General features: G+C 42.0%; 1 protein-coding gene across 30 annotated transcripts in view; it reads right to left on the bottom strand.

The window, feature by feature from the left end:
- SYT16 (synaptotagmin 16) overlaps window positions 1-12,738 on the bottom strand; it is a 100,673-nt gene that overhangs the window by 22,887 nt on the left and 65,048 nt on the right. For all 30 annotated transcript variants that reach the window (XM_064713640.1, XM_064713634.1, XM_064713641.1 and 27 more), the window contains one exon: window positions 3,167-3,423. In XM_064713640.1, coding sequence (XP_064569710.1) covers window positions 3,167-3,423 — 257 coding nt within the window. The remainder of the gene's footprint in view (window positions 1-3,166; window positions 3,424-12,738) is intronic.

Raw genomic sequence — 12,738 nt, 5'->3', positions numbered from 1 at the left:
TTCTAAAATCTCCCAAGAGAAGCATCTGTTCCTTCTGTTCAGTTTGGGTACTAATAAATTCAGAATAAAAATTCAAAATAAACAACCGCAACATGTGCAGACCAATTCACACACAATCTTTTACCTACTTTTAAAACAAAAACCATCTTGATAAAGCAAGATAAAACCATGGATCTTCACCTTACCTTTTGCTGAGTGGGTGTGTGGGTTTCTGTTCAACAGTGCTTTTTTATCTCAGAGCTAGAATGTGCTTCATATGATAAAGGGGTTGCTATAGTGATCAATGGTTTGTATTTAAACACGAGTATACACTGTACTAGGGAAAGATTTTCAGTTAATAGCCAGAAGGTGAATTAAGGCCTGTCACCAGCATCTGAGTCACCCTCCTCCTCAAACATTTATCTTCTTTTCACATTTCAAGTAACACTTCTTTCCAGCACAGGAGTCTTTTTGTTCAGGGAACAGATGATGGGCCATGGGACGTCTGGTGTTAAGTCCCTTCAGAAGTGTCTGGGTGTCTCAAACAGGGCCTCGGATAAACATCAAAATTTTTGTTTACTTCCTGTCAATCTACTTTTGAAGTGCCCAGATTCATCTGCCATGACATGCAAAGATCCAGATTTTCACATTTTCAGAGGTGTTTAAGACTTGAACACAAAAGTCCAAGTGTGCAGATTAGAGACCTGCTGTTGCATGTCTTGCAGAAATAATGTCAAAGGGAGAACAACACACAAAATTACTTGCTTGGCTACAGAAACATCTTTCTGTATAAACAGCAGGCTGCTAAAAACAAAAATGCAAGGCAGGCCAGGTTGCCTGGAGAGAGCATGGTGTCACAAAAATGTTAAGTGCTCCTGTGTAGTAGTCAAGTTATTTCTGTCTGGTTGATGAAATAATATTCAATATGTGATGGGGTTGGGCTTGACTCATATTTCCCTCCACATTTTTATCTGTGCATTTGCTGTTGAGGAGATGGAATCAAGGCACATTTAAGGACTGCTGCTAAGGTCTGGAGAAAACCATGCTTGAGGCAAAACTTGGCTTTCAGCTACATGTCTCAGCTGGAAAATGTGAACTCCAGTGCATCAGCACAAACCCACAGGAATGAAAATCCAAGAGACACTTTCCTGCCCCAGCAGGGCTGATATCATCACCTTCTGGCAATGTGTAAGGCAGACTGAAGGTCAGATATCTGCATTTTGACTGAACAGCTAGAGAAGATTTGGATTTCAGGAGAGCTCAAATTGTGCTACTAGAGCAGTGGCCAGACCCACTGCAGAGAAAACTGCATGAACTGGAAGCAAGAGTGAAAAAGAAATGCCAAACTCCTTCAGTAAGCTTTCCATGGGAAACCAAGCTTTGGAGACCTCACAGCCTGGCCCTTTCTGAGAGCATTGTGCTATCCAGGACTCATCCCCACGCAGGTTTGCTACACCTACATATCCTCCTTCTATGGGAGTCATTGACAGAATTCCCCCCTGCTTTCAGAGCCCGGCTGGGTTGTAGGTGATTTGTGAATGTGTTTGTTATACAGACACTTGAACTGAAATGCAAGCAAAGATTGGGGTTTAGGTACTTCATCTGAATTTCTTTTTTTCCCTCTTCCCAGCACAGTTATTGAGAAGCTAAGCCAAGAATCCTGATTGATACTGCACGTCTAACCCGGTCATTCAGGACAGCCAACATCCACTTCGCTAAGTAAAATAAGTCCATTTCTGCCAGAGAAACCTGAAAGAGCAGCTAATTATGGACAAGGCTTGAAATGGTACTTGTGGTTCCACTGCAGGGGCATAAAATTACCATTTCTGTCTGTAAAGAGAGGTCCTTTGAGTGGAGCATAATAACACTTGGACATTTCTGGCACGTCAGAACATTTAGTTCCTGCAATAAAAAGTCTTTCATTAATCCACACAATACCTTTGAATGAGAAGCTGCTTGTAAGAGATAAACTGTGTCTTGGGCATTTCTGCTCCAGAATGCTGGAACCCTTCTCTGCATTTTTAAAATGTAGACACCAGGAGTAAAATGGGCCATGCATTCCAATGGAACACAAGAGGACACCGGAGACACTGCAGCATACGTGAACCGCGGCAAAGCAAATCAAACATGGAAAAGGAGAACGAGCCTCAGGTGGGCAGGCAGTGTCAGAAACACAGCAAAGAGAGGGCAGAGCTGCTGCCACACACAGCTCCCATGTGGGGTGTAGTGTTTTGTGGGACTGGGTTGTGCAGAAAGCCAAAATGCTGCTCCAAACACCCCTTAGGGCTGGAGCATCTCTCCAAGGAGCTTCCCTCCAGCTTTGAACTGGCAGCTCCAAGGACAGGGTCCTTCCCTCAAAGCCTTGCTGCTCACAGTCTGATGGAGGTATGGATTTCCACAGCTGTCTTTTAACTCAGGCAGAAGATATGACCTTTTTGCTGTTCTTTTAATATGTCTGATGCAAGCTGATATTTTTCCAGAAATTTAATCCTGCAGTAAGATAATGAAAATCAACACATCATGCAGAGAGATTAGAAGAGAAAAGGGGGATGCAAAGTCATCAGGTGTTTATAATGCCTTAAAATCTGAAATGTTTCCTTGAGGATTCAAAATAAAAGTGCAGAACTGAAGGAAAGCAGACTCAGGTTCTCTCCTTCCTTAAAAGTTTGCCTGGTATCAATGGGGATGAGATTATTGTCACTTGGGCAAGTCACAGGCCACCCCCACTGGCTGCCTCCAGCTTTTCAGGTTATTCCCATTGTCTAAGTCATAGAAAATACCTGGAAAAAGACACAGATCTGACCCAGTGACCACATACCCTGTCCTGGGACACACACCCTGCACGTACAGCCAGTGATCAAGCCCTGGGCCACCACAGGGAGATCCTTGCTAAATGTCAGTAAATGATGCTGGGAAGCCAAAGTTCCAATTTCAGTTCAGACACTGCAGTCAGAAATCAAGCAATGAAAGCCTTTCTGTAAATTAGTGTTAGTAGCAAGGGGTAAAACACCAGAAAAAAAGGGGAAACACAAAAAGAGGTGTATGGTCATGCACATAAGCACACAGGAGTACCATTATCTTGTGCTGTGCTGATCAATTTTTCACTTCATTTCTCCTCTAACATTTTTTGGCCCCCAATACCCTTCAAAAGCTTTCAGTATGTGTAATAAATGACAATCCAGCATACCTCAGGGCTCCAAGCCGATGAGCTGTCAGTAGCATCATTTACTTCCAATCCCTGGTTGGCAAATGCTGTCTCCATTTCCAGGCGTCCTTCCCTGTGTGGCTGGCTGACACCATCCCCAGTTCTGGGCTCCATCCTGGGCCCTTTGTCCTGCCCAATGCCCCTACTCCTGGTTGTTGTTCTTGAATCAACAGATGCGTGGTCATCTTCATGACAGGAGAGGTTGTCTTGGTAACTCAGTTGGCTTAGTCCATCCAGATCTAACAATTTTCAGCAAGAAAATAATTTCAGAGGGATTAGAACAAATTCCTCCCCCTTCCAAAATGTGCTTTTCTCTCCTTTCTTTTATTTTTTTAACTTTTCCCTAATCCCCAGTGTTTACAATAGACAGTTTCTGTTTCCTGCAGCACTGAAGCTATAAAGAGACCAATCCTGTTTAAACCAGCATTTGATGGAGGGGACATGGCTGTTTCTCACCCCTTACTGAACTGAGAAACCCATTGGCTTTATTTGAAAAATTCATCCACAAAATTCAAGTGGAGTTTCTGGGATATTCAAGTGCAGCCCCAAAGTAATCTCTTCTATGAAAACACAAATCAAACCACAGAAAAGCACAGCAGAGGCCTGATGAACAGGTATCACAATTTCCTCCTGTGCAGGAGGAGGAGGAGGAGATGACAGGAGTTAGCATTGTCTTCAGGAGCATGGTGCTGGTGAGGAAGGCAGCTTCACAGACAGAACAGAGGGTCAGCATTACCCTCTCACCCATCCCTGAGAGCTTAGTGAGCCGCTTCAAAAACCAGGTAGGAATCTCTAAATCTCATGCTTGGACTGAACTTTCCTCCCAAGGACAACAGAGGGGAGAGATGTTATCTAATTTCCTAACCGCTTTTATTAGTTTTAATTCATCTTGTCCTACACACATGTCCTCCATGGGCTAGAGTAAGCTTCATTAATGAGAATAAAATAATTCACACCACAGATTCCTTTCCTACACCACTGAAATCTCTGTTATGAACACAGGGTGCTTTTCTCTACTTGAAAGCACCAGCGAGGGCTCTCTGGATGGAGCAGCACAGATAATTACATGCCCAGGACACAGATGAAAACATCATGATGATTTGGCCTTGGATGTGTTCTGCAAGCACTTTCAGAAGAAAAACAGGGACATTCCTCCTCCTAATGCATCTCATGATGAGCCTTGCTTCAGGAACACGGGAAGAAAATTCTGCCTCCATCTCCTTCAAATAAGCAAAAAGCAGTGAAAGCAGTGAAAGAATGAGTTGTGCTTCCAGACAGCTGATGACAGCTATGAAAACATAACAATTTCCTTTGCAAACAGAGCTATTTGGGGTTTGAAGGTTTCACAGAAGGAGGTGAGGTTGGAAGGAGCCTCTGGAGGTCATCTTGTCCACTCCCCTGCTCAAGAAGGGCCATTTGTTCATTCCTATGAAGGTCGCTGCTAAAGAACAATCATTTTTCTCAAATCCAAATTTTAAAAAATAATAGTAATTACTGTGTTTAATAGGAAACTATTAGCTTGCTTTTGTTAAATGAATCAATGCTTTTATTCCCTGTCTGATAAATGAGATGGAGAATCTGGTGGCTTGGAGGAGGCTGAGGTGCCCAACAGCTTTTTCTGTCTCAGTTTTCACTGTCAGTTGCTTGTTTCACATCTCTCAAGTCCATCAATCTCCAGGCAGGGGCTGGAGGAATGAAGTCCCACCCATCTCAGGAGAAGATCAAGTTTGAGACCCTCTGAGGGACTTGAACATCCACAAATCTGTGGAACCTGATGAGATGCTTTCCAGGATCTTGAGAGAACTGACTGAGGCAGGAGAGACATGGACCTGTTGGAGCAGGTCCAAAACAAAAAAATTGCTGAGGGCTGAAACACCTTTTGCATGAAGACAGGCTGAGGTTTGGGGTTGTTCATCCTGGAAAAGAGGTGTCAGGAAGAACTTATTGCTGCTTTTCAGTACTTGAAGAGGGATTACAAGAAAGATGGAGAGACACTTTTTGCCAAGGCCTGTAGTGACAGGACAAGGGTAATGTTCTGAACTGAAACAGGTGAATTTAAGTTGGATATCAGGCAGAAATTCTTTGCTATGAGGTGGTGAGACCACTGGCACAGGCTGATCAGAGGAGCCGTGGGTACCCCAGCCTTGGATATGTTCAAGGTCAGGCTGGATGGGACTCTGAATAATTTAATCAAGATAGGGGGGATTGGACTAGATAAATTTCTAAAGTCCCTTCCAACCTGAGCCTTTCTATGATACTCTACACATCCCTCTGTCTTAGAACAAAGAGCCCAAATCTTTCTGAGTAGAAGAAATTCTATGTTTGGCCTTAGCAGCAAATGCACTGCTTCTGACGCTTATCTGCTCCACACACACAAAATTCCTACAAGAGGAGTGGGGATTATACTCAGGAAACATCTGCTGCAGGTGAACAGAAGTCCTTGCTCCTGTCCTTGGCTGCTCTTTCAATTTAAGAACTCAGAAATTAGGAGAATAACTTTATCCCCTCTCTTCAACTGTGAATGATCTCCACTCTCCCTCCCAGTAAAATGCTTCGAGCACAAGCACTTCAACGAACAAGTCTGAGAGCATCTCACAGCTTCGTAATTATGGTCCTCTTCCTCATGGGAGATGGTCCTTCAGGAGCAAAGAGGGATCCAAATTCATCTCTCTCAAATTGCAGGTGAGTGCTCTTGTCACTCCCATCTAAAATGCAGAACCCATCTCTTCTCCTGCTCCTCATCCTCCCACCTGGCAGACCTAATTCTGAACTGAGAGCCCTCATTGTCTCACCTCTGCCCTGAGCAAAAAGTCTTGAGTGAGGTAGAAAGTAATTTTTTTTTTTTTGGCCATTACTCCCCTTCCTCTCTACAAAGTCAGAAAACAGAAAGAGCTCAACTTAGAAGCATAAGCAAGAAATAAAATAACAGAAACTCCACACATTTACTGAGACTGAATGGATCCAGGCACTCCTTAAGGCATTTAATTAGCAAGCCAATGTCTAATACACATTTAAACAGTGGGTCATCCATCAAAGCACACACCACACAGCAGGCTTTCAGAATAAAATGCTTCTGTAGTAAGAAATTATCCTCACACAATTGTCTTGTGGGTTTGACTCCTGCTGGGATAATATCTAGATCAATAATAGAGGAATTTTCAAAAACTACATTAAAGCCATAAAAGTCTACCCATAACAGGAGAACTCCAGAAATATATTAATAGAGCAAGCTATCTCCCTGAGACTCAGGCACAAAATGAATGTGTTAGGAAAGCAAAAAATGTAGTATTCAGGGGAAGTAAGGAAAAAGGTGATTCACCCAAACCAATCAGTGAAACAGTCTGGCTTTTTCTTTAAATTTAAAGCAGTTTTGGTAAGAGATAATCACGTGTAAATACCGGTATTAGATTATCATTACAGATAATAGACCAACTATACAGACTAGAACAACTACACCTCTCCAATTACTTCCCTTCCAACATTATATTCACAAAATAAATGTTGAAAACAAAAGTTCCTCCTGTAAAGGAAAAGGTCAGAGCAGTAAAATGCCTGTAATTTACCTGAGAGATCTTTAAGGAAGAAAATGTCAACCGTCTTATGAATACCTGACATGAATAAACAGCACAGCATCAGGGACAGAGGTTGAGACAGCATTATCTGAACTTAAATTAGCCAAGAGTCCCTGAAGAGCAATAGCAGACAGTTCTAAGATTAAGGACAGATAGTACTGTACAATGAAAAATGTGATTTTTCTTAAGAATCTCATCTCCCAAACTTTCCCTTTCGGGTCACATGTTCACAATCCTGGAAGGAGGCAAGTGGAATACTGGTAGCAGAAATCACCAATAAATCAGAAAAGTCTATGTTCAGGGTTGGAGAACTGGACATGAAAAAAAAAAAACCCCAATTTTCAGATGAAAGGATGAGCATGACCTCCCAGTAGAACCCTAACAGGAACTGGGATATGGAAGCCTCTCTCCAAAAATACAAGGCATGTTTGGCACATCAAACACTGAAAACCAGGCTGGAAAAATATTGTGCAGTCCCTCCTCACACTGGCAGGCAAATGTTCTGGCTAATTTACAGTATCTGTCTTTTTTTTTCAATGACACAAAATCTCTCAGTTCTATGAATCATTGTATTGTGCCAAAGGAATGTCCTGAGAGGTCTCATCACTTCCTAAAGCCCATTGCCAGAGTTAAAAGATGGGGACTGGAAGATCTTACTAAATTAACACCACATAGTTCATCAACCAGCAAGAAACACAGATGAAGAATTTATGTGTGCCTGTTACCCATGCTGACCAAAGGAGTGTTTGCTATGTGAACTCTAAGGAATCACTTTGCGTCCATGCAAAAAAAAAAATTAAATTACCAAAAAAAAAGCATGTCTTTTCTTTGAAAGAAATTAGATCCCTTCTTTAAACTGTATAAAAGTCATTATGAAAGTTAAGAACCTGTTTAAATATAGTCCAGAGGAAGAAAGGATTTCAGTATGGACCTGGGTACCTCTGGACTTGAAATCCTCCTAGCTACAGCAGTGATTTTTCAAACCCCTCTTCCCAAAAGACAGCAGAGCTATAGCTTAGTGGGCCTGAGGAATATTTGCCCCCACACAGCATCAATTCTCTTGCCTGGCCCCTGCTACAGCCCCAGTTCCAAACCACCCTGCAATACCACTGCACCCTTGCACTGAGATAAACCCACAGGGAGACCAGGCAGTGCTCCTGCCCCTGGTAATTTGGAGATTAGCCACCAAAAGAGTGCTAAAAAACTTCCTAGAAGAGCCTCAAAGGAGCAGAATCATTATGTAATTACCATAAATCTAAACAAAAATGGCCTGTAAATTTTAGGGGTTAAGGAGAAAAAGGATCTTAAATTTCAAGTGACATTATGCAATCAGGCCAAGATTGTTTAATTTACCACATGCTGGGTAATAGCCTGAGAAGGCTCCATGTTTCCAGAGCTGAAATAGGCTCTTTATTAACAGGGTGATTTGCAGAGAGGCTGTGGGCAGAGCTGGCATTCCAGCATATTCAGCTCCCCAGAGCACCCTCCAAACACTTCCTTCATGCTGTCTGCACTCCAGGATCTATTCAGGTTACTACAAAGAGTTTTTAACAGGTGAAAAGTTAAAGCTAAATGAGTCCAAAGTGCAGACTGTCCCAACAGTGAAAACAGAACCAGAGGGTCAAGGAAACTCTCCTGTAAGAACACAGTGAGAGAAGACTCTGTCCCATGCCAAGTCTGAGTGGGAGAGAAATGCAGAGAAATTCAGGGTTCTCCAAGATGCTCAGTTTTGCTCTGTGCCCGAGTTTGCTAGAGAATTTTTGGATTATGTAAGAAATGAAAACTACCAGCAATACGTGTAAAAGGTCTGTTAAGAGTACACAAGGAGAAGAGAAGCCTCAGACAAAGTCTGAACATGCCACGATCCCAGTCTGGACTCAGCACTTCCTGAAGGTCCTTCATCCTTCCCACCCAGAGGATCTGCTCAGCTGGAGCAGTGTGTGATATGCCCTTGGGGCACAGGGATGGCTTTACATCCACAAATCTTTATGTTTTGTGATCATGGCACCACCTAGGCTCCTCTGAAAATAAAAATAAGAGCAACTCTGCACCATGTTGTACCAGAAGAGCTAGATGGAGAGATCTTCAAATGATCTAATTGGAGGGTGCATTAAATTCAAGCAATTATATTTCAAAATTAAAACATTCTATTGAACTAAAAACAAAGGGCACTTTTATGGCTTTTCCCTCTAATGAACTTCTCTGGATTTTAGAATGTGTTCAGGCCAATTTTCTGAATAGCTATGTTTTTAAATGCATTTAATCTCTGTTTGTATAAAAGAGTCATTACATTAGTCCATGGAAGATCATAAAAATCTTCCCTTCTGTGCCATAAATTTTTAGTTTCTGTCATTGCCTGACATTTGGTGTATGTGCTGGCAAATGATACAGCATAATTCATCCAATGTTCACCTTGTGTTTGTGAAGTTGTTACAAAAGGAGACATTCAGCTTCTGCTAAAAGGCTTGCTAAAGAGATGACTTTTGTGGCACAGATAAAAAATAATTACAACCAAGTCCTGCAGTCTTTACTCTGGAAAAATTTCCAATAAAAATCCATGAGAATCTCTGTGGGTTAAGAAAAGAGAATTCAATAACAATACGCAATTAATGGAAAGATTTTAATGGACTTCAAAAAGTCTTGGACCTGGATGCTTCCCTCTAAGTGTTTTAGCTACAGGTAAAATCAGGAAATCAAGTTTAGTAAGAGAGAATGGAAGAACTAGGTCTTGTTCTCCACAGCAAAAGAACCTTTCTGTGTTGAGGCTACAGAACTCAGACTCCAGCTTCTGTAACCTTTTTCCATGCAAGCAGCACCTCTGCATCCAGACACCTCTGTCCGGTGCTCCTGCTGGAGGGCAGGTGCCTGAATTTGGGTCTACACGCCACACCTGATTTTTATTCAGATACTTCTGATCCAAAACCATGTAACCATGACACAGAGGTCTCAAACTGCCTGACCACATTGTGGTTACTGCCTGAAGATGCTGCCTGTTCATCCTCCCCCCTGTATCTGTTCACAGGCAGAAAAACACCACTCAGGCTTTAGCCAGCTGCTGCTCCTGGCCAAGAAGCCAGAGGACACTTCTGGCTCTCAGGTGCATCCTCTGGGGAGAAAAAGCGACCAAGGATTTCAGGAGGACTGGGGCATGAACATGAGAATCACCTGCTTCTTCAAACCTCCAGAAAGCTTGATGGTACTGTATCAGCAATATTTACATATTATTAGACCCTGCTCAACTCTGCCTGTTAACCAATTTTTTTTGAATGAAGAAATTTAACAGAGCAATCACAAAGTCTCAACACACAGAATTGTGGTGATGTTTGAGGGTCCTCAGGATGAGGGAAGAGATGAGAATCTTGACTCAATATCATAATATAATAAATCAGCCTTCTGAAACATGATGTTAAAAGAAAATGCTATACTAAAACTACACTAAAAGAAATAGAAAGGAGACATCAGAAGGCCAGAAAAGAATGATGATAAAAAACCTGTAACAGACTCAGAGTCTGACACAGCTGGCTGTGATTGGCCATTAATTAAAAACAATTCACATGCTGGGTATACAATTCTCCAAATCACATTCCAAAGGAGCAAACATGGAGAAGCTGAAGCTTCCCAGCTTCCTAGGAGAAGAAATCCTGGCAAAGAAATTTTTCATAAAATATGACAGTGACACAGAAGAACCTTGTAAAATCATTTGCATGTGCTAAGATGAAGTAGTAAACAAAGGACTGGAAAACTTTTTCCTCCTTCCACGCCCCTTCAGCCCCTGCTAAGGTGGGGAGAGAACTTTTGTGCCGAAAAAGCAGCTCAGATGTAACCTGCTCAGGGTAGCACCACCAACACATAAACATGGCACGTGGCTAACAGGAACTGCTGGCTCCATCTGCCAGCAGCAGACAAGCTCTGGAGACCAATGTGAATTATAGCCTTTAAAAGTGAAAATAACATAGATGAGCACATCCCCATGCTTCCATCATGTGCACGGGGCATGGCTGTACCCTTATCAGTGCTCAGCACCCTGCAGATGAGAGAAGGAGTGTGGTGTTTGTGAGGGTCCCCTGGATGAGGGAAGAGATGAATCTGCCTCCATGTCTCAGAAAGCGGATATATGATATGATATGATATGATATGATATGATATGATATGATATGATATTAATACTATACTAAAACCATACTAAAGAAAAAGAAAAGATATATCAGAAGGCTTAACATGAATGAATAATAAAAACTCGTGACTCACTTAGAGTCTGACACAGCTGGCTGTGATTGGTCATTAAGTAAAAACAATTTGCATGAAACCAATCAAAGATGCACCTGTTGGTAAGCCACCTGCAGACCACATTCCAAAGCAATCAGATAATTATTGTTTTCATTATTTTCTGAGGCATCTCAGCTTCCCAGGAGAAGAAATCCTGGTGAAGGGATTTTTCAGAAAATACAGGTTTTTTTCAGAAAATATGAAAGGAGGGCTCAGGACATGCTCTGTATTCTTGGCCTGGCTTGGTCAGGATGGGAACACAGAGGCATTTTGCTGATGTCCCTGCCAGTAGCCCTGCCAGGGGGCACAGCATGATGCTGGGAGCAGCAGTGGGATGCAGCAGTCACTGTGCACACCTGGGTTTGTGTGTGAACAGCCCAGCTGGGAGCGGGGTCAGCCCACAGCTCGTTCTGCAGCACCAAGGGCAGGATTGGGTTGCCAAGACTCACTCTGATAATCTCCATGGCAAACCCCAGCAGCTGAGCAAACAGCTGGAGAGGGAGGCTCTCCTGTTTTGGGAGAGAAAGCACCTTCCTGCACCTCAAACCTACATCAGCCCCTCAGGTGAGGAAACAGGGACCTGCTTTTACACACTCTGCTGGGTCTATTAAAAATCTGCATGAAAAATTCCATGATAAGTGCTGTCAGAGCTCCATAAATGTCGCTGCTGCTGCGCAGGAGGCAGCACTCCTCTCCCAGGACAACTTAGCCCAGCAGGACCCAGCTCCTTTCATGCCACCACACGGGTGGGTCTGACCCTCTGCTGTGCCACAGTTTGCCCACAAGCCTGCTCTTCCTGCTGGAAAACTGCTCTCAACTGGAGGAAAAAAGCTCTGTTCCTGCTCTGATAGAAGTGAAAAACTTCTAAACATTAGTTTGTAAATGGTTGGTGAACAGCTGGGATAAAATTTGATTACTTTTATGTAAGCTATTAAAAATAACCTTCATTGAAATTTTCTTGGATAAAAGTTATTTCAAGCTGTAACAACCCCATGGCCTAAATGTGATCCAGCCAAATAATCAAAACACATAAAAATAAACATTCCTTTTCAGCCTAATACCTGCATTTCTGTGCACAGATCATGTAAGCTCTACAAAATGTATCTAATTGCTCAGCAAATGCTATAAAATTGTATTAATATGGGTGATTAGGATAAAAATAAAAAATTATCCCAGTTTAACCACAAGTCCACATTTCAACTTTCATTCTCACATTTCAACATGTTCTCAACTTTATAAAAATCCTGAATAAAATAACTTCTTTAGTAATTAATGCACACCTTTCACCATTTTCTCAAACAAGTGTAAGATTAAAATCCTGCATCCATGGGCATGATCCAGTCAAATAATCAAAACACATAAACATTCCTTTTAAGCCTAATACCTGCATTTCTACCTGAAGCTCTACCAAATGTATCTAATTGCTCAGCAAATGCTACAAAATTCTTTTAATATGTGTATATCTTTCGAGTGATTGGGATAAAAATAAAAAATTATCCCAGTTTAACCAAAAGTCCACATTTCATTCAACTTTATAAAAATCCTGAGTAAAATAACATCTTTGGTAATTAATCCACACCTTTCACCATTTTCAAACAAATGTAACATCAAACTCCAGCATCCATGGGCGTGATCCAGTCAAATAATCAAAGCATAAAAATAAACATTCCCTTTCAGCCTAATACCTGCATTTCTACCTGAAGCTCTACAAAATGT

The sequence above is a fragment of the Zonotrichia leucophrys genome, chromosome 5 (assembly GCF_028769735.1).
Source record: "Zonotrichia leucophrys gambelii isolate GWCS_2022_RI chromosome 5, RI_Zleu_2.0, whole genome shotgun sequence".
Lineage (NCBI taxonomy): Eukaryota > Metazoa > Chordata > Aves > Passeriformes > Passerellidae > Zonotrichia > Zonotrichia leucophrys.
The sequence above is the reverse complement of the archived record's forward strand: the minus strand, read 5'-3'. Positions and strand labels throughout refer to the sequence as shown.